The following is a 21993-nucleotide window of genomic DNA, read 5'->3' on the forward strand; positions in this document are numbered from 1 at the left end:
GGTATGGAACTTGACAGGCATCAGTGCCTCTCCATAATGAGAGCTCTCCATGCCGGTAGGTGCCGATGCCTCACCGACAGCAAAATCGCTCCGAGCCCCAGATCTAGAGATGCCAGCCGAGAGCGAGAGCAGTCGATACCTATCCGGAATGATCCACAGCTCTAGATGTCGTTCCCTGCCAATATGCACGCATACCGAGACGCAGCCAGGCCTCCTGAGATTGACAACGGTCAATGCTGTTAAGCTCCAGCACATACCGAGGGCAAAAGCCGTCCAAGAACGAGAACTCTAGATGGCCGTCAACATCGAGAAATACAGACGCCTATTAGCACGGAGTGTTAGCCATGGTTATGCAGGACTGCCAATACCTACGGATATCCAGCCCTTCCGATACCTAAGGAAATGGATTGGGCTTCAATCCTCCTCTAGCACGAGAGGAATTGATGTCTGTCAACAGGGATTGATGTCTATAGATGTCGTTGCCTCATCACATGTTTGGAAAATCATACTCGTGAAGGCCCCTCCAAACTGAGCACGGTCAACGTCGATAGTCTCAGGTGCCTCCCATGAGCAAAACCGCTCCAAGAGCAAAAGCTATACATGCCAGGTGAGATCGAGAGGAATCAATGCCTATTCATAGGGACTGATACAGATTCCACTCATTACCAATTATCAGGCTCCTGTGCCACTTCTTATGCTTCTCAGCTACCTATTACACCCCCCCCCCCACTGCCACCCATTACCCAGCTCTCCACTGCTTATTCCCCCCCCTGCCAGTTACGACAACCTATCGATATTGATCCCCATCCATAGGTATGGCTCTCAGGGGAGGCACCATCCTCCCCCAGGCCCGCTCTCCTCCCCAGACCAAGGCGCCATCTTCCCCCCAAGACCCTCTCCCGCTCTCCTCCTCGGGCCAAGGCACCATCTTCCTCCAGGCCCCTCTCCTAGGTCCCTGCTGAGGCCAAGGTGCCATCTTCCCCCCAAGACCCTCTCCCGCTCTCCTCCTCAGGGCAAGGCGCCATCTTCCTCCAGGCCCCTCTCCCACTCTCTTCCTCGGGCCAAGGCGCCATCTTCCCCCCAAGACCCTCTCCCACTCTCTTCCTCGGGCCAAGGCGCCATCTTCCTCCCAAGACCCTCTCCCACTCTCTTCCTCGGGCCAAGGCGCCATCTTCCTCCAGGCCCCTCTCCTAGGGCCCTGCTGAGGGGAAGGCGCCATCTTCTCCCGCCTCCCCTCTCCTCCCCGCCTCCGGGCAAGGAAGAGGTAGGACGTTCCCGCCCCACGGGGCCGCCTGCGCAGGGCGGGAGAGCCCCGCGGCGGCCGGACGGGCTGAGGCGGCGGAGCGGGGCGGCGCCGGCGGCGAGGCGGAAGGAGAGACGCCGCCCGGACGGGGCGGGCCGGGCCGGGCCGGGAGCCGCTCGCTGCCGGCGCTCGGCAGCACCCTCCTCCGCCCCCGCGCGGCGGGCATGCCGCCTCCCTGCGGCGCCGAGGCGGCCGCCCGCGTCCGGGAGGCGGCGGGGAGGGACCCCTTGGCCGCCGACCTGCGCTGCAGCCTCTTCGCCGCCGCGCTGCAGAGCTACAAGCGCGACTCGGCGCTGAGGCCCTTCCCGGGCCGCTACGTGGGCGGCGACAGCAAGGACTTCGAGGCGCTGGTGAGTGTGTCCGAGCCCGCCGGAGCGGAACGGGGTGGGGGCGGGACCCAAAACCTTAAACACTTACTTCATTTTATGAAAAGCCAAAAACAACAACCGGGGGGGGGGGGGAACTCAGCAACAACCTTGTGAAGCTGCTCGGGAAACGCGCGAGTTCGGGGCGAACACGCGTGGGGACCTGATGGGGGTGAGGGTGGCCGCCCGTGGGGCGGGGGGCCCTGCCCGCCCCGCAGCAGGCTGCTCCTGCGTCGGAGCAGCCCCGGGTCCAGAGCATTGAGCTGGAACCCCGAGTTTACCTCGCAGACACTGGTGATAAAACACTCGTATTTGTAATTGCCCCGGCGCTTTGTTTTGAGAGCGAGTGACAAACCCCCCCCCCCCCCCCCCCCAACCAAAGTCAGTGCAAACATTTGCATCTCAGAACAGAAAACCGGATTTCTGCTGGGGTGAAACGCGGCGTTGCTCTCACTAGAGGTCCCTGTTTACTCACCGTGAAAAGAAGGAAATCTGTGCTGAACGCCTTTCTCGTTAGCTTGCAGACACAAACGCTTTACCAAGCCTCAAAGACCTTCTAGAATCTGTGCCAAACACAGAGAAAAGGACCTGGGATTTGTTTAGTTGGATTTTGTCGTCCAAGATCCTGATGATACAAAGTACGAAGAAACAGGAGGTGAGTTTTAAATCCCGAAAGTCTTGATTAGAATTTACCTTTTAAGGCAACCTTGCATTTCAGAGGCTGCCAGAAGTGAGTTGGTTATTCTCAGAGTCTGAAGTTCAACGTGAATACATGCTTTTTCTGTGCACTGAGATTTTTTTTTTTAAATGTATACTTTTCCAGCAAGCTGGTTAGCAGAAATAGTTATCACTGTCAGTAGCTGATGACTGGCAATAATTGTAATTGGTTACTCACATTAACGTGGCATGTACGCACTTGTACTAGACCAAGGAGTCCAACTTCAGGTGTCCTGGAGCTAGGTCCTGCTTCTTCCTCAGATAAAATTGCACTTAAGCTGCCAGCCTGCTGCTTGGGAGACCAGTAGTCATTTCTTTGCTTTTTACAGCCTTCCTCTGCTACTTTGGAGAAATTTGTTTTACTTTGTTATACATTTGATAACAAATGCATACTGCCCCACAAAAAGGGAGAGGGCAGGTTGTGAGCCACTGATGTACTTCTGTAAAAGGGATCAAAATAGTAGTGGAGATAAGTAGCAAGATGAAAATACCTCTTATTTTCTCGTGTTTTCCTCTTCCAAGATCAGGTAATGATGTATCATCTTAGTAGCCAAACACGCATGGTAAGATTGTGATACCCTCCTTACATCACCAGTTAATTTCTAGTCATGCTCTAACCTTTTTTTTTTCTTGGGAGAAGAATGGTGAGTTAGCTTTGAAAGAGAGGCAGTTTGCCAAAGCAGAGGATGGTAAGAAGCTGGCAGAATTCTCACAGTACACATTCCTTCTGAATTGTGGGAACGTTGCATTGTAACGCAGAGGGCATTAACAGAATATGTGAAACAATTTGGAAACCTAAGGGACAGTAAGGAGGATTTCCAGTGCATAATCTAACTCCATAAACCAACACGAGTATTCCTTCCTGTTTGTAAGTATGAGAAGATCCAAGAGCTCACTGGGATGTCTGGTGCTGCTGTTCCTGCTCCGGACTTCCTGTTTGAGGTAATGTATTGCGAGCAAATGAATACCAAGTTTGCCGAGACCAGGGGAGAACGGGACCTCATCTACGCGTTCCACGGCAGCCGCCTCGAGAACTTCCATTCCATCCTGCACAACGGCCTGCAGTGCCACTTGAACAGGGTGAGGCTTTCGGTGTCACTTGTTGCTCCCTGGCAGCCAATGACACTTTTAAAAAACAGACCACAAATTCATCAAGATTGTGAAATTTTCTTATACTGCTCTTCACTTCAGTGGAGACTTTTGTGTACGATTGCGTTGGATTTTCTAGTGCAGGCTGGGGTTAAAAACTAGAAGGGGCATGAATCCCTGCCCTGTTCTCCAGGGAGACTAATTATGGCTATCCTTTAGTTCTTTGTAAGGAAGTGTGATACCTCTGAAAATGCTGGCCTGTTTGACAGCCTTCAGCTGGGAATTTCCTATGCATGGAGGAAGGTGGTGTAGAATCTCTCTCTCTCAGCATAGAGATTCTCTCTTTCGGCCAGGCCTCCAGCTTAGGTGGGCTACATTTTGGGTGCTACTTGCAAACAAAGCTTTCTCTAAATGGCTGGGCTAAGGGAGATGTCTTGTAGGGGAAGAAGGGATTTGCAACCGTTCCGATTTCAACAGAAACGTAGCTGGGACTCACTCCTAGCTCTGTGTTGTCTGTAAAGCAGCTCTGACAACAGCTGTGTATCCTTCCAGTCAGCCTGCAACACGCTCAGAACAGTAACACTGTTTTCCACTACCTGGTTTCTTTACCATTATCAGACCTTCAAACTCGTTAGCATAAATGTTGTGGATTTTTCACCCACGTATCAGCAGGCTGTGGAAAGGAAACAGCCCCGCCTCCCAGAAGGGCATAGTTGGCACTAATTATGAACTTTGTTTCCTCGCATTCTTTATGAGTAATGGCCTATCAGCTACAATGGGTTTACGGGGTTAACGATTTTAGCCAGCATGGCAAAACTTGTGATTCAAAGTTAGCAAAGCAATTACAATGAAAGGTGTTCGCACTTGAAAAGTGCTTCCATCCTATCTTGTAAGGCAGGGTTCTAGATGGGAGTAAAGCCTTGCCTCTAGGCGGAAGTTCAATTACCTGAACCATCAGTGAAGTGCCCCTAACAGTTTTTCAGTCATGTTGATATAAAATACTTACACTGGCAAACTTATCCCAAATATGGGAAAGCATGAATCCACCCATGCCAAGGGCCATGCCAAACAGGCCTTAATTTAAGGGATGGGAGCGGGCAGCCACCTCACCCCAAGGAAGTCGTCTCAGGACGACAGCAGTGAGCGCACCCAGCCCGACAAGAGTAAGAAAAGCCTTTCTTAGTTTACTTTCAGAAACAGAACAGCCAGTCTGAAAATAAAGAACACTTGTATGCTGTTTATGGTGTGCACTACGGACTGTTAGGATGCATTTCTGCTCTATTTCAGACATCCCTGTTCGGTGAAGGTACTTATCTTACCAGTGATCTGAGTCTGGCTCTCCTCTATAGCCCTCATGGGCTTGGGTGGCAGCGGAGTGTTTTGGGCTCTATCCTTAGCTGCGTAGCTGTCTGTGAGATCATTGACCACCCAGATGTAAAGTGCCAGGTGAAAAAGAAAGGTGAGCATATTGCAATAATAATCATCGTCATTACATACAGTTCATCTTTTGTTAGTACTTCCCATGTTTCAGCCTTGTGCATGTATGCTGTCATACAAACAGTGCAGTATATGATGTGTATTCCCTTCAGCAGAAACTGGCTGGGAACACCTTTTCTGATTGACCCCTCACAAACGTACAATAGCCTTCTTGACCATGAAGCTTTTCCCAAGATAATTTCCAACCTTTAAATTGACTATTTTGGTCACTTCATTTGTTTTTACTAGTTTCAGTAATAGGATACAGCCTATTCCATAATGCCTGGTCACGTCATCTGTGAGTGTGAGACCGTTTATGCACATCACAAGTGCATAAAAATGAATTACGTTAGATAGGAAACCTCTACTCTGATTGTCCATCTGCTTTGACTGCTTCCTGCTTGGAACGCTCAGTCCTCCAAAGTTGTTTCTCTTCCCTTGTTAATATTAGCAGCTGCTCAAGCACTCTGTGAGATCTGCCTCCTTTTTACCCTCTCCCAAAGCACAATACCATCCATACCAAGGGATAGCTAGGAGCGGTATAGCCTTAAGCAAACTTTCCAGCCCATTGTTGGATGGAAGGGAGTCTGGGAAACGCCAAGACGAGATCTTTGGTTATCTCGTTCCCACTGTTGTGGGTGAATGGGGTTTTTTGTTTTGTTTTTGACACTCAGAGTCGGGCATCTCATTTTGCTTTCCTCTTCCCCAAAAGAACTCTTCTCTTCCTATGCAGATTCAGAAGAAATAGACAGGAAAAGAGCAAGAGTGAAAAACAGCGAAGGGGGTGATGTACCACAGAAATACTTCGTTGTCACAAACAACCAGCTTTTACGAGTTAAATACTTGCTAGTATATTCACAGAAACAGCATAGGAGGTAAGAGTTCAGCTGTCTAGAGTGATGAGCATGCTATAACAGGCAGATAAACACATCCTGTTTGTGCAAAACAACAGACAACAAGCAAGAAAAAAGATGCTTCACTGCCAGAATTTGGGTTTAGATTACACGGTCATGCTGCCTCTATAGCCATCTCTGCAGTCATCCTTTCCCTTCCTGGTAATTTACGACTCTCAGTTTCAGCTAAACTGGATTTTTCAGCAAACCTGTGAGAACTTAGAAAGAATCTCTGAGACCTGAAATAGTCTGCCCATGGCAGGAAACAAGAGAGAGACCCAGATGAGTGTCCCTCATCAGAGGAGTTTTAACTCAGCCTTACCTGTTGTAAGGAGGCAGCATTCACCCAGCTAATCAGCCTGTGGGTACAGGCCAGCAAATTACAGACCCAGCACAGCTCCAAACCAGTCCCGGAGGAAGTGGGGTTGGGCATGGTGACTCGGGGTTAATAAGATACCAGTCATGGGGAAAAGAGGCACTGTTCGTTGCACTGCTTGTGGAACGACTTTCCGCTTTTATTGCATTAGCATACTCGGTCATTTAAAATAGCAAAACCTAAGATGATCTCTTTTGTCAAGATATTTGTACAGCTCTCACAGAATTCGTGCACTTTTCCCTTTTCAGGCTCCCTAGTCAATCTTCCTGGTTTTCCACCCACCGTTTTGCTGTAATGATGATGCTCTACCTACTGCTGCTAATGGTGATAGGGGCCAGCAATTCGCCAGCCTTCCTGTACTACTGGCACAGAATGTTTGACTCGGAAGGATGAATTGCCTGGGATGATGAACTGTTATTTTCACCATGTGCCTTAATAATAGCAAATCTATGATGTACTGCATCTGTCTAAGAGCTCTGGAAATGAAGGTGCCTGGAGTTTTCCATTTCTGTCTCTGCTAAACTATCCTCATGGCAACTTTCCATTTATTCTTATTTCTGTGTTCCTGTGATTTATGAGGATGCCCGGTACAGCTGAAAAGGGTCACAGTGGTGCAGCTTAGCGTGAACCAATTGTTAAGGGTCCATGACTAGAGAAGTTATTTAAAATTAATGAAGGCTTAGTGCGACCATTTTCTGTCAGACTGAGGTAGTAATATTTGCATGCAGTTGGAAAGGAAGACTTTTCTGTATTTCAGAGAGGGTTACTTGTAGCAGATCTTAACCAGTTTGTTTTCAGAAACTGTATTCAGTGATGTTTCTCATGTACTGATGCAGATGGTCACTTTTAAACCTAACTTTGTTTTTGGCCAGGAATTTTTATATTTGAGCATGAAGAGAAAACAGCATGAAATAGCAACCAAAATGGGAGAAATTACTAAAAAAAAAATTTAAAGTTTTTTTAAATTTATTTTTTGTTTTGTTTTTGCATTAAATCCATGGGGTTTGCCTTGTTCCTTATATATAGATCAGGCTGAAATAACAGTTCGGCATCAATAGTAAATAAGGATTTCCCTGTTAAACTGCCTTCCACTTGTGTCTTCTGTGCCAACGAGGGGGAGGGCGAACGTTTCCACTTAAACTGACACCTGGCAGGCTTTTTAGGGTTGGCTCTGCTTGGTTTTTGGGATCTAGTTCAACATTTGTACCCGTATTGAATCGTTTTCTCCCTCTTTACAAACAAATAGACTAACTAGCAGTAACATACCAACTATTTCCTGAGGCAGGTTTCTAAGAAATGGAATAAAACGGCAGTAGATGCAGTTTGTATCCATGAACGTTCTTAGTATGATTAGCTTTGTGTAGACTTCACCTAGTGTTGGAGGTATGACAACTTGTGCACAATACTGCATGTTTGTAAGGCAGATTGTCCACGTTAAGTTTTCAGAAAGAGGTGGAGCTTTTCGTGGTCAGAATTACAGCAGTTACACTCTTTGTGGAGTGCTTTGGCTTAATGCTGGTGTGTAAAGCCTCAGTACATCTCAGAATCATCTTTTCTAATCTTGAAGTAGGGAATTCTGACCGTATTTCAGGGGTTTGCTTGAAAATAAGTGAACAGGGCATGTGTGAGTTCATTGTAGAACATTAAGAAGGAAACATCCTCCCCCTTCTGTCCAAGTCTTTTGTATTTGCTGTTGTTACAAAACAACTTCGGCTAACTGAAACTGAAAAAGGAACAAAGAACTGTCCGCTGATTAGTGCCTTTGGGCATGGGACAAACACAATGAATGACCCAGAGATTCTAGGCACAGAAGAGCTAGATACCTGCCACTGTTCAAGCTTACACTCTGGCTTTCAGTAGTGGACTTGATACATGCAGGTTTTCATTGCACAGTGAACCCTTTAAAAAAAAAAAAAAAATCTCATCCCATGTTCCCAGCAGATGAGTATATGATTGCAACCTTACTCATTAAATATTTCAAAGAAAATCTCTTCTTTCTCTAATGTTGTTCTGTTACCTAGTTGCTGGAAATGATGACCTGGTAATCAGGTTTTCTAACTCAAGCCTAAGAAAAAATTCATTTACAATAACCCCTCTTGTTGGTGGATGCAGCTAGAAGCATTTATTCCAGTTAATTTTGCTGCCAAAACAAACTTACTTATTCACTGTACAGCTTGCAAAACAAGAACATTAGAATCCAATTCCCCCTTGCCTTTTACAGTCCGTTAATAGTGCTCACTGTTACAGCACACTGCATTTCCTGAGCCCAAGAAATGTGTGCACTAATTATAGTGTTGATTTGAAATTAAAATATACATAAACATTGCATGACAGCTTTAAATACTTTATGGTAGTTTACTTCTTGATATTCCAGTGCGGGGACTTGGGGTTTGAAGCCTGCATGGAGGTCTGGAAAGTATTTGCGCGTTTCTGGTCCTCACTGCTCATTATTGGTGTGCCACATATACATACACACCAGTTTAGGATGGCTAATGTGCCGGACAGAAAACCCAGAAGCATTTAATCCTTTCTACAGGGGACTGCATTGTTAAAAGCCTTGGTGTATGTCTGCAAATGAAGCATCTTTTGGAACAGATGGGATACTTGGAGCCCTTTGGAAAAGGAGGTTAGGCGGCAATTGTTCAACGGGCGGTTGTTTCCCTGCAGGGAAAGGCACAAGCTTGGGCATCAGCAAGACAGACAAAAGGAACAGATGGGGAGAAACGTAGCAGGTTTTTGAGGCCCTGTTTTTTTAGGGTTTCTTTGCATGGGAAAGTTCCTGTAGAATAAGCAAAGGAATTAATACATGGTGGCCATTCAATGCTAACTCCCGAGATCTGTGTGGGGTTTTGTTCAGCTATAAACTATTTAGTTTAACTCACAAAGTGTGGAATAGTAACATCTATGCAGGGAGCTAATCCCCAACGGATCTACGATAGTTGCTGTAGGCTATTTCCTCAAAGAGAGGAGTATTCTGGGGGTACTCAAGACAGGACTTGTGTAGTCCAGCACTGCAGCTAAATCACGAGATACCAAAGGAAGAGTCATTTGAAAAAGCCACTGTCACGTTTTGACTAGACCCACAAGAAAGAGGGGGTTGCAGGTGGGCACCCAGAGTCTAATGTCCCCACATACATGTCTCGGGAGCCTCTTGGAGGGCTCTTAGTCCTCTCCCTCCTGCTCCTAGTATTGCAGGGAAGCTGGGCACCAGCTCCACACCCGCAGAGCCGGGGTCACGCCGTCCTCCAAGATAATGGGAAAATAAATGCATTTAAGGTACTCAGATGCTACCAAAATGGACCAGCAAAATACTTCATATACTAGTGCTGTGCTTGTTTTCAGTGCTCCCTGTTGCTTTCAGCATGTTTCCCAACGTGGCGAGAGGCAGTCAGCTGAATGAATTTGAGTGTTGTGCTGAGTAATAACATTATGAATTAACCTAAGGTTCATATTATCCTCTTAAGCCACTTGTGTGGCTCTTTGAGCATGTGTGGTACTATAAAAAAAGCTAACGGAAAATAAATCAGAATTTCTTCCTGAACAAAGGATTAGTGTGTCTGGAGCAGGCAGCCCAGAATTAGGTCAGGAAACTCTCAAATACAGAGCTACCTGTGCTTATTATTGTGTTCATCGCATTGCTGTCGTGGATACTAAGAATCTGGTACCAAATCAGACAAGCCTGATCGGGCTACAAACGCGGCAAGGGCAAGAACGGCAGCTGCTGTTTCATGGTGGGGGAATGGAGGCCTTTTGGGGAAGTGGAAGATTTCTCCTGCGATAAGGGGAAATAAATAATATTATTAAGTGAAAAGGTCTTAAAAGCCACCTGAGGTGGAGGGAGGTGTTGCTGGAGATCGATGGTGTGAGGCAGCGTGGAGGAGGAGGGAACTGCTATGGATAAAGGAGAGCCACCTCCCGGATGAGGAAGACCAAGGAACCAGGTTTCACGTTCACAATGTGCAGCGCAGAAATCTTTTACTCTCTAAAGTATGAGCTGGTTTAAGAAATGCAGAATCAGAAACACAGGCACGGCCTCACGTCTGGAAAGGCAGACCCAGGCAGCACAACCTTAAAATTCAACCTAGACCTGGCCTTCGTTCCACCTCTAGCAGAAGCAGGTTAGCTGAGCTGCTCCGCAGTGACCCAGCAAAGGGCTGCCCCAGCTCCTCCTGGGCAGCTCTCCCGCTCCAGCTCTGCTCCCCGCTCCCTCGCGCGTTTGGCACTCTGCAGGTGGCACGCTGGCACGCACTGCTTGGCAACGTGCTTTTTTGGTGACATTTTCTTTCTATTGTGAAAGCTGTCACTTTGGGCGCCTTGCCCGTGCTCCGAGTTTCCTGAAATGTCAGCCTTGAGCACCGCCGAAGGACAGGAAGGTGACAACATGAGCGTCCACAGCTAGAAGATAAAACTCGAAACGCGGAAAAAGCTGAGGGGCAGAAGGGGCAGCACGACCCAGGGCCTGGGATCCGGAGCGTGGCCCAAACACATTCCCCTCTTCCCAGTGCTTCAGGGGCAGCTCTTCCCAGGTCACAGGCACACTCCGCTCCCCATTTCATGTTATCCCACCTGAGTCACAAACTCTACAGTTTTCAGTGCACAACTTGTCCAAAACCCAACCCTCAGAGGCAGGAAAGCCCCAAACTTCCATGCTTGGGTAACAACCATTTCAGCCAGCACACGGTCTCTCCGAGCACCCTTCCACCCCTTGCTCCTCAAGGGACAAGTCCTCTATAGCATCCTGAAAAATGATTTTCCTACTGAGCTAGTTTGCCTAATGCAAAAACTGCTTCTGCCCTCTCAAGATACCTGTGGGTTGTAAAGGCTGCGAGTCCTTCCCACAAGGGAAGGAATGTTTCTGACTGCGTGGAGAAGGTCTCAGAGCTCTCTTGCAGCTGTACAAGAGGAGACAAGTGGCCTTAAGTGCGTGGACAACACTGGGCCATTCTCTCCCGTGCAGTAGGAAGTTGATGAAGAATGTCTTCAGAAGATTACAGACACTTTCCTGGCTATTTGAGGCCCATCACAAAACAAGCACATCTTAAGGATCTGTCTCCCCTTAGGTATCTTCAGCCATTTAAGCCATGACACCACATGAGAGCCTGGTGAATAAATTATCTTCCCCCACCACAAGTCACTCCCATTGCCTCTGAAGAAATGCCTGTTTGCACGGGTCGGGTCGAGCTGAGACAGCACGGAAGCAGCAAGCTCCGCTCCCTGTTAGCGTTGCATAATTAACCTTCAACAGAGCGAGCCCGGGAAAGCAAAGCGACGATTACGCGTCTCAGTGGAGTTTGGAAGCTTTCTAAAGGGCTCGCGTTAATCCCCAGCAGCCAGACAGGGCCCCTGCCGCTCCGACTGAAATTTTTCCTTGTGCAGCACATTTAACATAAACGATGGCTTAGCATGGGGAACAGCAAGTGTCCAACACTCTTCTCCAGTCCAGCATCAGCCCACCTGCAAACACCACTTGCCACCTCTCTGGTTTAAGCAGGTCTTTGTGGCTGGGAAAGATGAGCAGGAGGAGGCACTGATGCAAAGGCAAAGTCTGCACACCAGCATCCCAGCAAAGCGTGGGTGCAGCAAGGACCGAGCTCCCAGGATGGCAGCGCATTCCTCCTGCAAAGCACCTTTCTCCTGCCACCAAGGGAGGGAGGCTGGACGCAGGCTTGGACAAGGCACCTAGGTTTCACGTGGCTGATGTTCAGCAAAGCCCTACCCCTCTGTGCAGCAATGCCCTTGGCCGCAAAAAGGCTAGTGGGTCAGGCATGGTCCTTCTCGACCTGTGAGGATCCACACCCTCCGGCACACAGAGTCAAGCAAGTGCCCAAAGGATGTTTAATGATTTGGTGTTGGCCCATCCATAGAAACCTTCCAGCTTCCCTACGCACTCATCCAGAGCAAGTCAGAAATTTTTTTTAAAATAGAATCTTTCATTGTTATAAAGTCCAGATGCTCATTAAGAGTCTCAGTTGTCACAAAAATACCCAGAGAACTGCCTCCTGCTAAGTGCTGAGGTCAAAGAGCTCCTGAATGGCCCCAAGATTTCACTACCTTCTAAACAAAACAAAAAATAACAATAATAATAAGAAAATCCACCAAACTCAAAACTAAATTTAGCTTCAAAAGCTAAGATATATTTAACAACAATCAGCACACAAAAAGAACAAACAAATAATCATCTGTTTCTCATTGCTTAGAAGGCAACAACAGTCAAATAAACCCAGCTTTTCAACCAGCCTCAACCTTAACAGCCATTCAGAAGCAGCTTTCCTCCAAGAACACACAAACTGGTGAAAAGAAAAATGTCCACTTTACTCACCACTCAGCTGATCCACCACAGCTCCTTCCCTCACCCCAATCCTGTGCAGGGCTCCAGTCTCTGCCCCAAGCTCCCCTCCAGCAGCATGCCTTCCCTGCACTGTGCAGCCAGCAGCAGCTCCCAGGCTCAAGGCCAGCAGCACCCACCTGGCACCCATTACTGCTGATTTGACCCCTCCACCCAGCAGGTGTTTCCCATCATGTTACTCGCTGGGAGACTCCCTGGCCTGCAAAATGGTTGCAGGTATCCTGCTTCAGGCAGAAGTGAGCTGGGGTGGGGGTGGCTGAGGTCACAGTGGCTCTTCCTGGTGTCAGGTCAAGTAGCTAGGACTAAGCAAGCATGTATAGATGGGAGAGGGCAAAACACAGAAGAGAAAATGTGATTTCTGTTCTTTCAGCCCCTGCTGGAGTCAGCCCTGTGCATAGTCTGAGACCTGCCAAGCTCATGTTGCGGGGAGGGGCCCGGGACAGAGGCAGTCGAGGGGGACAGATCAGCATTGTGGTCTTATTCTCGCCCTCCTCGTACCGCAAATGCTCTTGCTTGGTTTATCTGTGCGTACCAGAGAGCTGCTAGGTAAGGACGTGTCCATCTAACCCCCTGCATGCCAGAATAAGGCGGCTGGAACTATTTCCCCTTCTGGCAGCCTCCAAAAGGGAGGAGGAATCCCATCCCACCCCACCTCATGACACCCCACGGCAGTTCTTCATACCTTCTCTTGCCCGAGCCTCTCCACCCCACTAGCATCACCTCCCTGCCCACTGCCGAGTCAGCCTGGTGGGAGAAGTGGGGCAGAAAATGACCTTCACCTCTGATTTTGAGGCTGTGGAGAGGAGAAGGGTGGGATGAAGAAGACCTCACCTGTGTGGAGCAAAGGTTGCAGCTGAAGAACACGGCTCAATGCCCACCCCCACTGTCCCCTGCTGGGGTGGAAAATCAGACACCGCCCGATGATTCGGACCCAGAAACACTGCTCTGAGGGTCCAAGGACAGCAACCCAATAAACGCTGGTCCACAAACAACCCGAGGACAATTTATTTCTGCTGAGCAGGTTTCCAAAAGTACAAAACAAGCACCCTGCATTAGTCACTCCCCAAGGTTTAAAATGTTCTTGGAGCTTCACAGAAGGCTGTGGGAGAACCAGATGGGCACGGAGCCAGAAGAGCAGAAATTTCGAGAGAAACTTTACTACAACGGGTGGGGAAAATGGAATCAAAGCCTGCAGTTACCATTTTTGCAATGTCTCAGGGTCCACTTCCACAGAGCGCTATGCATCTGCACAACTGTGCACTTGGGAACAGGCCCAAGGGTCACGTGCAAACCGAACACCCCGGGAAACCTGGCCCGTGCTCCATACGGCTGAGAAGCCAGTGTGTCTTCTCCCATGGGTTGATTCTGGAAGCATGGCAGGTGCTCGATCCCAGAGTCAGTGCTAGGGGACATCTGGCCTGGAACAGCACGCATAGGTGATGAAAAGGCCAGTTTCCTAGTTGTTACAGGGCTCCAGAATGTGGAAGAATAACCGTAATTACCCCCAAAATCAAAATTTTTCACCCTGAGTCCAGGTCACAGAAATGTTCCCTGTTACAGTTTTTGTCAAGAGACTCATACTGACCAAAGTCAGGTGGAAAAATCTCCTTGTGACAGTCTCCAAAATGAGGCTTTGGGATGAAGCAGCCCCTGAAGCTGGGTCTCTGGTTTCCTTTGAGGTACGTCTCTTCAGCACACCGTGTGCACAGTCGTCCCGTTGGAACCCCCTGACGCCACCCCACCGTTTACAGCATCATCTTTGTTGTTCTTCTCTGAGCCTGAGACAGGTTTGGGTCTCTCTTGCCTGGTAATCGCTGTTTCAATGCCTCTGAGACACAGCTGCATGTCCTCCCGAAAGGAGGGGGTGTACAGTCCATAAATGACAGGGTCGGTGCATGTGTGCAGCAAGCCAAAGAGGAAGAAGCTGTGGTTGATATAGTCAGGCATCCTTTGGATCATGTCTGGCTGGAACCAATACCACAAGCCCAAGAGGTAATACGGGGTCCAGCAGATGATGAAGGTAGCAACAATCACTATGGTCATCTTGAGTGTCTTCATGCGTGCCTTGGAGATGTGGTCGTTTTTGCTTCTTATCAGACCTGCCAGGGAAGAGTCAAAAGGATAACCGTAGATAGGAGAAAACCAGGAAAACAAAAACATCCATGACTGCCAAAGCCACTCTTTCTGCCAAAGAGGGGAAGATTATCGTATGGTCTGGCCCAATGCTCACAGAAAGCAGAGGGCAGTGAGGAAGGGGGTCAAGAAGACTGGGTCGAGGCCCCCAGCTGGGTTACCATAGGGTGCTGGCGGGCTGCTCTGTGCCAGGGTTTATCTCCTCTACAGTGACTTAGTGCAATTCGCGGGCCCAGATCATGACGAAACACAGTTGTCAGAGTGGCTACCCTTCAAGTGAGTGGTTGCTTATAAAGCCAGGTTGAGGTCTTTCTCTACATAGCCAAAGGCGCGAAGCTGAGAAGTCACCAGACTGTTCCCATCCTTGGCCTTCAAACAGTTCCTATGTACCTTTCCTGCAGACCTTGGATGGCGCAAGGAGAACCTGGAGGTCCTGGCACAGGCGGGCAAAAAAACAGAGAGAATCCATGGCCTTTGCCACCCCTGGCCATGATATGTAATTTCTTGCACAAGACTTTCTCTAAAACACTTCCCCCCGTGAAACTCTTTGTTGTTTTCCATCAGAGGTGACTTTGCATTTCCATTAACATTGCCTGGCCTTGGAGAAGTGAGAAGATCTGGAGAACTCTACAACAAAATACCCCTTTGGGATGGACCCAGCACCGCTCAATGATAGAGCAGGATTGATCAGATGGAGTTGTGCTGAATATTCAATGGCTGTGGCCTGCTTACCTTTGTTGATCTTCAGCTGCTTACTGATTTCCCATATGATTCGGATGTAGCAAATAATCATGACGCTCAGCGGGGTGATGTAGAGGGTGGTGAAGGTGAACATGTTGTAGACAGTTTCTTCCCAGTGCTCTTGGAAACTGCCGTGAGTAACACACTGGGTGAAATTCACTCCTGGGATGGTGTGCAGATGGAAAAGGAAAAGCTGAAATCAAGAACCAAATAACAACTCAGAGCTGCTGTGAAACAGAGCACGACATCCTGAAAACGTTCCTAGCTGGGTTACTGAGGACGCTTTCCTTCTGCTGTTGGACTGGAAGACATGCTCTGGTGTCTCCCAGTCTAACTCACAGGCGTGGCCAGGACTGGTGGGATCTGCCATCTGTAAAGTCCTATCTGCTGTCTCAAAAAACTCATTGTTTTGGCGGTAGAAGTGAGTTAGTGTCTACCCTTGAACAGACAGAAGGTAGTGTCCCCTGCAAATCTCCTTCAGGACTCGGTGGGTTTGGGCTCTGCCCTTATAAGCACTGAAATACGGCCTTCGCTCTTTACTTTCTGTCCTACCTGCATGTTATTTTCGTCAGCAATTGGTCTGGTTTGTCTTGCTCCAGTCCAATTTTTTGTAGTAGTAGTAGTAGTGCAATGATGCATTTCTAGGAGCAGATAGCCACATGCATAAGCGTTTAAAAATAATTGCTCCTAGAGTTTTCCCCCATGCTTATATAACGCCCAGACCGTGTTTTAGTGAGCCAGAGTTATAAGCCAGGTGTAAAACGGCGCTGAGCACCACGTTGTCCTGGTGCCAGTGAAGTCCATGGTTGGGGACGGCCTTGGCCAGCCCTACCTGGGGCGAAGCCAGCAGGACGCTCGCGGCCCAGGCAGCGTAGAGCAGGAGCTTGTTGCGCCGGCGGGCACCGGCGAAGGCGAAGGGCCGGAGGACGGCCGCGTGGCGGTCCAGGCTGATGACCACCAGCACCAGGGCGGCCGCGTACATGGCGAAGAGCTTGAGGAAGTTGAGCAGCTTGCAGGAGAGGTCGCCGGCGTACCACTGGACCGTCACGTTCCACACGGCGTCCAGCGGCATCACCGCCACCGTCACCAGCAGGTCCGCCAGCGCCAGGCTGAGGATCAGCGGCCGCACGTGGGACTTCCTCCTCTTCCTCATGAGGCTGCAGAGCACCGCGGCGTTGCTGCACGCCGCTAGCAGGAAGAGGACGACGGTGACGACGACGCGGACCCCGGCGGCCGGCGTAAACGTGGGCTCGAGCCAGCGCTCGGGGCAGCCGGAGGCAGAGGCGTTGGCATCGCCCCGGGCGGCGGGCCGGCGGGGAGGCGCGCGGGGCTGAGCCTCAGGCATCCCCTGGGGAAGAGCAAGCGGCGGAAAAAAAGCAAGGAACGGCAACCCCCTGTCAGGGGCTGCGTGGCTTAAATATCGGCGACTAAACGCCATACGAACGAGGGGGAAACGGGGCGGCGGAGGGCTGCCGAGGAGCCGGAGCGCGGGCGGTGCTGCGCCTGCCCTCCAGGCCACCATTTTGCCCAGCCGCGGTGTCCCCAGGGGACCAGTGGTGGTGTCCCCTCGTCGCCGGTGGTGCTGAGCCCGGGGGAGGCCGCGGGGAGCAGGGCCCGGCCGAGCGGGAGGCGGGAGCGGGGGCGCGCGCAGGGCGGCCGCGGGGGGCCAGCCGGCCCTAATCTCCCCCCCAACCCCGGTTTCATTGAATTAACTCTTCGCTCCCGAGCCCGGCCGTGTTGACCACTCGCGTTTCGAGGGCGGCTGCCGGGGGCCCGCAGGGCAGCAGCTGAGGCCTCGGCCGTCCGGCTGTCAACGCCGCTTTCAGCCCCTTCCGCTTTACGGAGACGGCGGCCGCGCGTCCCCCCCCCCCTCCCCACCCCTGCTGGGCCGCAGCGCTCGGCTCCCTCGCGGCGAGCGGCGACCCTCGCGCCTTGCCTTGCCGCCAGCCTCCCTCCTCCGGCCGTTTCCTCCGCACCCCGGCGCGGCAGGGCCGTCCCCCCCGGCTGCGCGCGCGCCCCGCTCCCTCCACCCCGAAGAGAAGGCGGTGAACCAAACCGCGGAGAAAAAGGAGGGAGGGGGGGGGAAAGCCGGCTCCGCCGTCCCGACCCGCTGCCCCACCTGCAGCACGCGCGGAGGGGAAAAGGCTCCTTCTCCTCCCGGCCCGCCGGCGCCCGATCTCAGGCTCCTCTTCCTGCAGCATCGGCAGCCCCGCGCGGCGGCAAGGCAGCCCCCTTCTCCTCCCGGCCTTAACGAGCTGCCCACCCGAGGATTTAACGAGCAGGCGGCAGGGACGATGCCAAGCCTGCCGTATCCCGAGGAACGGCCAACATTGAAGCCGTCGCCTGCGGTCGGACGCGGCCCCGGCGGGGGTAACCGCCGACGCTCGGCGCGTCGGTTTTCTATAAAGACGGGGAAAATGAGTTAATTATCCCTGGAGGTTCTGCCGGAGGCTCTGTTGCTCAGACAACGGCGGCGCTCGCGGCGCGCGCACTCGCGCCGGCCGTGCTCCTGGGCCGTGCGGGTCCTCGCGGGCGCAGGCCCGCGCTCGGGCTGGGAACCCGCCGACGAGGGGATCCAACGGAGACAAGCTGGAGTCATTCGGCCATTTTGAGAAACGCGCTCTTTTCCCTGCACTTTTACCAGCCCCCTTTTTTGTTCTTCTCGTATTTGTTTCAGCGTAACGCAGCCCGAGCGAGTCCTTAACGTGCGGCCCAAAACCTGGGAGGGAGGAAGCGCTCGCAAGGCCTTACAAAACACGGGGCAAAGGCCGGGGCGGAAAAGGAGCCCATGCAGCTTCTCCAGCCACCACAAGGAGCAAGGAGCGCAAAAGCAGAAGGTGTGGGGCCGGCAGAGGACCATCAACAGGCGGAAAGGGGACGTCCGCCAGCCCCGCGGAGCAGGGCTCGCCGCGCCGGCCGCAGCACCCCGGGGCGTCCGTAGCATGAAAACGCAGGGAAACCCGTGTCTGCTCAGCCACGCTCCTCCCTGATTTCCCGGCTGCGTTGCAAGCATTTACTTTTTCCTTTGGCTTATAACGAAAGTGAGGCTGGGCTTCGTAGGACAAAGCGACCTGGCTGCGGACAGAGCAGCGAGGCCCCGCGCGCTGAACGCGCTGCACCGAAGCGCTGCTGTCCGCCGAGGAAAACGTCCCCATAAAGTTCTTGCACCAGGCGAAGGGACATGAATTTTTAGCAAAGCTGCTGCTGTGCTCTGAAGGAGGGGAAAAAAACCTCCCCAAAACTGCTTGCCCAACTCTTCAAGCTGCTGCCCTATCACCAGGAACATCACCGAGGGAGGTGACCTGACCGGCCCCGGCGCCCTGTGTCCTGCAGGCGCGGGGTGGCGGGAGGAAGGCGGCTCCGACGAGGAGGATTTCGAGGGTCATAGCGAAAGGGAACGCTCTTACATTTTTGTGCAGACTTCTTCAGTCCGGTAATCGGTTCCAGCTGGCCCCGTCTCGGCACGTGCGGAGCATCGCGCTGGCATCTCCCCGCTCGCACGCCCGGGGCCGCGCTCTCGCCCCGGTTTGCGCTCGAGGCCCAGAGACACCAAGCAGGGCGCTGGCACCGGGGCTACCAAAATTCGAGAGAAACCCCACCTGTGGGACTGGCTCAGGACAAACACAAGGTCCATGAGTCCATCAGAGCCCACTAAAACTCTCCTTTTCTTACACATTTAACTAGTGAGAGGGAGCGAGCTGGAAAATCTCTGCAATTCACATGCTCAGTGCGACTTGCATCCAAGGGAGAGAGAAAACCCGCCCCGTCCCCCAGCCCTCCACCCAAAACGCCGTCTCACGAGCCAAGGGAAAACCCACAGCGTGCGAGTCCTGCCAAGACGCAGCTTCATACCCTCTTCGCCCCCGCTTACAGGAGCCCTTAGCAGGGGCGCTGCAGGGAATACGCTTTCCTGGGCAAACGCGGCGCTCAGCCGCCTCAGCACCAGCCTCGAGGACTGCTCGCAAGAGAGAAAACAGCTGGTGCCTGGCTTCAGAGGCTCAGCTGAAATTCAAATAAGGAATAAAGCCGTCCCCACGGTCCCGTCTGCTCTAACAAAAGAGTTTCACAGCGAGTTCAGCGCAACATTTGGAAAAGCCATCCGCAGCGGCTCCGAGATTTGGAAGAGGCGAAACACGTCCTAGGCCCGCGCTTGACCCTCGCGGGCTTGGCAAGGGGTGGACTCGAAGCCCCCCCCCCAAAATATCCCTGCAGAACCCCCCCCCCCCGGAGCTGCACACGAGAGGGCTGCCCGCCCGGGCGTCCCCGTGGGAAAATCCCGCCAGAGCCACGTGCGAGAGGGCTGCCGCCCCGGCCGCGGGAATCGCCCGCCGGCTGCAGCATGGCACGCAGGAGAGAGCACGGTCCCTGGGAGGAAAAAAAGGCACAGACACTGCAAGTGATTTGGATGGGAGCCCATTTATTACAGCATTCAGCCCCCCCCCCCCCTTTTTTTTTTTGCATTAACCTCCTGGTTAAAGTAGAGATTAATTCAGCGCCACATGGTAATCCTTTTTTTTTTTCCTCCTTTCATTAAGCTGTTTGCACCTGCACTAAACCAATTAAATAGTGAGTCAGGAATGTATTCCCTGTTTGCCTTCCTTCCCAGCTGGATACCTCTTTGTCTGGAAAAAGCCTCCCCTTCCCCGACTGTATGATGCGAGAGAGGGACAGGATTTTTCTTGGGAAGTGTAAACCTCGTTCATGGCACCAGAAAGGCTTTGGTCCCTGTTCAGAGGAGTTTTTTAGCATGTCATCATGCAGAAATGTCCTGGCCACACACTACCAATAAGTCTTATTTTGCGGGTGTGGTTCCTTATTAAAAGGACTATTTTTCTCTAGCATTTTCACAGTAACCCCCTCACCTTATTCTGTGTCCTCAAAAGTCAGTTTGGATGTTGTCTGCTCAGCAACCTTCAGCTGGATCTCCAGATAGATATCACCGAACCATTTTATCGATCAGGTTTTTGGTCACTGGGATTAGGAAGCAGCACTGGCCAGCAGGGCTTGTTTCTGTGTGCCCGGACACGGGTGTTTCCAACATCTCGTTTGGGGATCCTGCCTCCATGGGTCTGAGCTGGTGCTGGTCCAGGTACTCTGGATGCAGGGATGTACATTGACAGTAGTAGGCAGTGGGACACAGGAAGCCACAGCACCTGCAGGCTCCACAGATGCGTGTGGATCTGGGGAGAAAAGCCCCATCAGCACCCAGGCTGCTGGAGGCCGCGGAAACCAGAAAGCCACAGCAGCTACAGTAAAGATCCAGTGGCAACTTCTGCATGAGCGGACCTAAAAAAAAAAAAGGGCAAGTAATGTCACGTATAAGTAGGAATCTCACGCTGGGAAGATAGCAAAGGATATCACTTCTGATCTGGCTAACCCGGTGCGAATGCCGTGAAGGCTGCTGCAAGTTCTTCTGATAGATCACTATGATTGACTTGGTCTTAGAGGAAACCTGCCTTTTTCACCTCCAGTTACAACGAGCCAATACTGCTTTTTCTCCCAAAGGCAGAGGGACCGAAGCAGGTAGAAACAACCTCATACAGAGCTTTTACCTTGCCCGGCCGGAGCCCAGCGCAGGAGCAGCCGAGCTCCTCGCCGCAGGCTGCCGGCCCTCCACACCACCTGGGCCTGCCTCGGCCCACGTTTTCTGGATGGTCTGTTCCCGTCAGCTGCCTCCGAAGCAATGACAAGTGATGGATTAAGTGCGCGAGGGTGGATGAAGCGACCCTGGGCTGGAACGTCTCCTGCTTCGAGGGCGGGCAGCTGCTGTTCCTGGCCGGGTGTCCGCACGGGTATTCCTGTTTGTTCAGGAGGACTCATGTTTTTAGATGCAGAATTTTCCTTTCTTCTCCCCCCCTACCCCCCTCTTCCCTCTCCAAGGCTTAAATTGTCTCAGGAGCAACTTATCCAAGGAAATTCTTGTCTCATGCTGGACTCGAAACAGAAAGTCTAGTCAGGGACATCTGACATGCAGTGATGTTGTGAGTAAATACCAGCATCCATGAGGTCATTTCCTCGGGTTAGCAATGAGCTCACCTCTGGAACGGCTTCCGCCGTTACCCAAAGTTCACAAGTCAGACAGACAATCCTGAAGGTCCCAGTTTTCACCCTGCCCATTAAAAAACAGCATCTGAGCTGCTGCTCCAAGCCGCACCAGCCCGCGCTCAGCTCCAGCGCAGGAGCTCTGCCAGGGGATGAGTGATGGTAAAGAAGAGGAGGTATGCTGGTTGCAAGCGTGGCCAGACCGTACAGAAAAGGGTTTGCTTTCCCCAGTGGCAGGAAAGCTGTGTCCTGACAAGCCTTTGCTTTGGGACTCACCAGGCAAGGGGCTGCCGCTGCAACAGGACCGGTTTGGGCAGAGCCGGATGAGAGTGCTCCAGCTACATCCCTCCAAAAAACAGCACCTCCCAAACGTGGCAGTGCACATCTGAACGGCAGAGGGATGGGCCGCGGCCACGCTGCGTGGCCGCACCAGCTCGCGGGCAACAACCACTTCTGCTAAGCACCTTTCTCTGCTTATAGAGTGACCAGATTTATCCATAAGGGTTTATGGG

At 51.7% G+C, this 21993-nt stretch overlaps 2 protein-coding genes across 6 annotated transcripts; one reads left to right on the top strand and one right to left on the bottom strand.

Moving 5' to 3' along the window:
• The first annotated feature begins 1353 nt into the window (after positions 1–1353).
• On the top strand, positions 1354–8565 carry PARP16 (poly(ADP-ribose) polymerase family member 16). Of its 4 annotated transcripts, none has more exons than XM_068958277.1 (6): positions 1354–1653; positions 2186–2323; positions 3259–3327; positions 4762–4933; positions 5684–5825; positions 6468–8565. In XM_068958277.1, exons 1-6 carry the CDS (start codon positions 1468–1470, stop codon positions 6610–6612), a joined length of 852 nt encoding a protein of 283 aa, XP_068814378.1. In that variant the 5' UTR covers positions 1354–1467; the 3' UTR covers positions 6613–8565. The 4 variants fall into 4 exon arrangements, with proteins under 4 accessions (XP_068814378.1, XP_068814376.1, XP_068814377.1 ...); XM_068958275.1 differs by having other exon boundaries at positions 1381–1653; positions 3259–3465; XM_068958276.1 differs by having other exon boundaries at positions 1398–1653; positions 5663–5825.
• Positions 8566–13547: 4982 nt separating this feature from the next.
• On the bottom strand, positions 13548–18397 carry LOC104148371 (gonadotropin-releasing hormone II receptor-like). Of its 2 annotated transcripts, XM_068958165.1 has the most exons (4): positions 17559–18397; positions 16272–16787; positions 15431–15632; positions 13548–14664 (listed from the first exon to the last, which is right to left on the bottom strand). In XM_068958165.1, exons 2-4 carry the CDS (start codon positions 16782–16784, stop codon positions 14255–14257), a joined length of 1125 nt encoding a protein of 374 aa, XP_068814266.1. In that variant the 5' UTR covers positions 16785–16787; positions 17559–18397; the 3' UTR covers positions 13548–14254. The 2 variants fall into 2 exon arrangements, with proteins under 2 accessions (XP_068814266.1, XP_009679859.2); XM_009681564.2 differs by lacking the exon at positions 17559–18397 and having other exon boundaries at positions 16272–17094.
• Between the last annotated feature and the right edge of the window lie 3596 nt (positions 18398–21993).

Source organism: Struthio camelus, chromosome 12 (genome assembly GCF_040807025.1).
Source record: "Struthio camelus isolate bStrCam1 chromosome 12, bStrCam1.hap1, whole genome shotgun sequence".
Classification (NCBI taxonomy): Eukaryota; Metazoa; Chordata; class Aves; order Struthioniformes; family Struthionidae; genus Struthio; species Struthio camelus.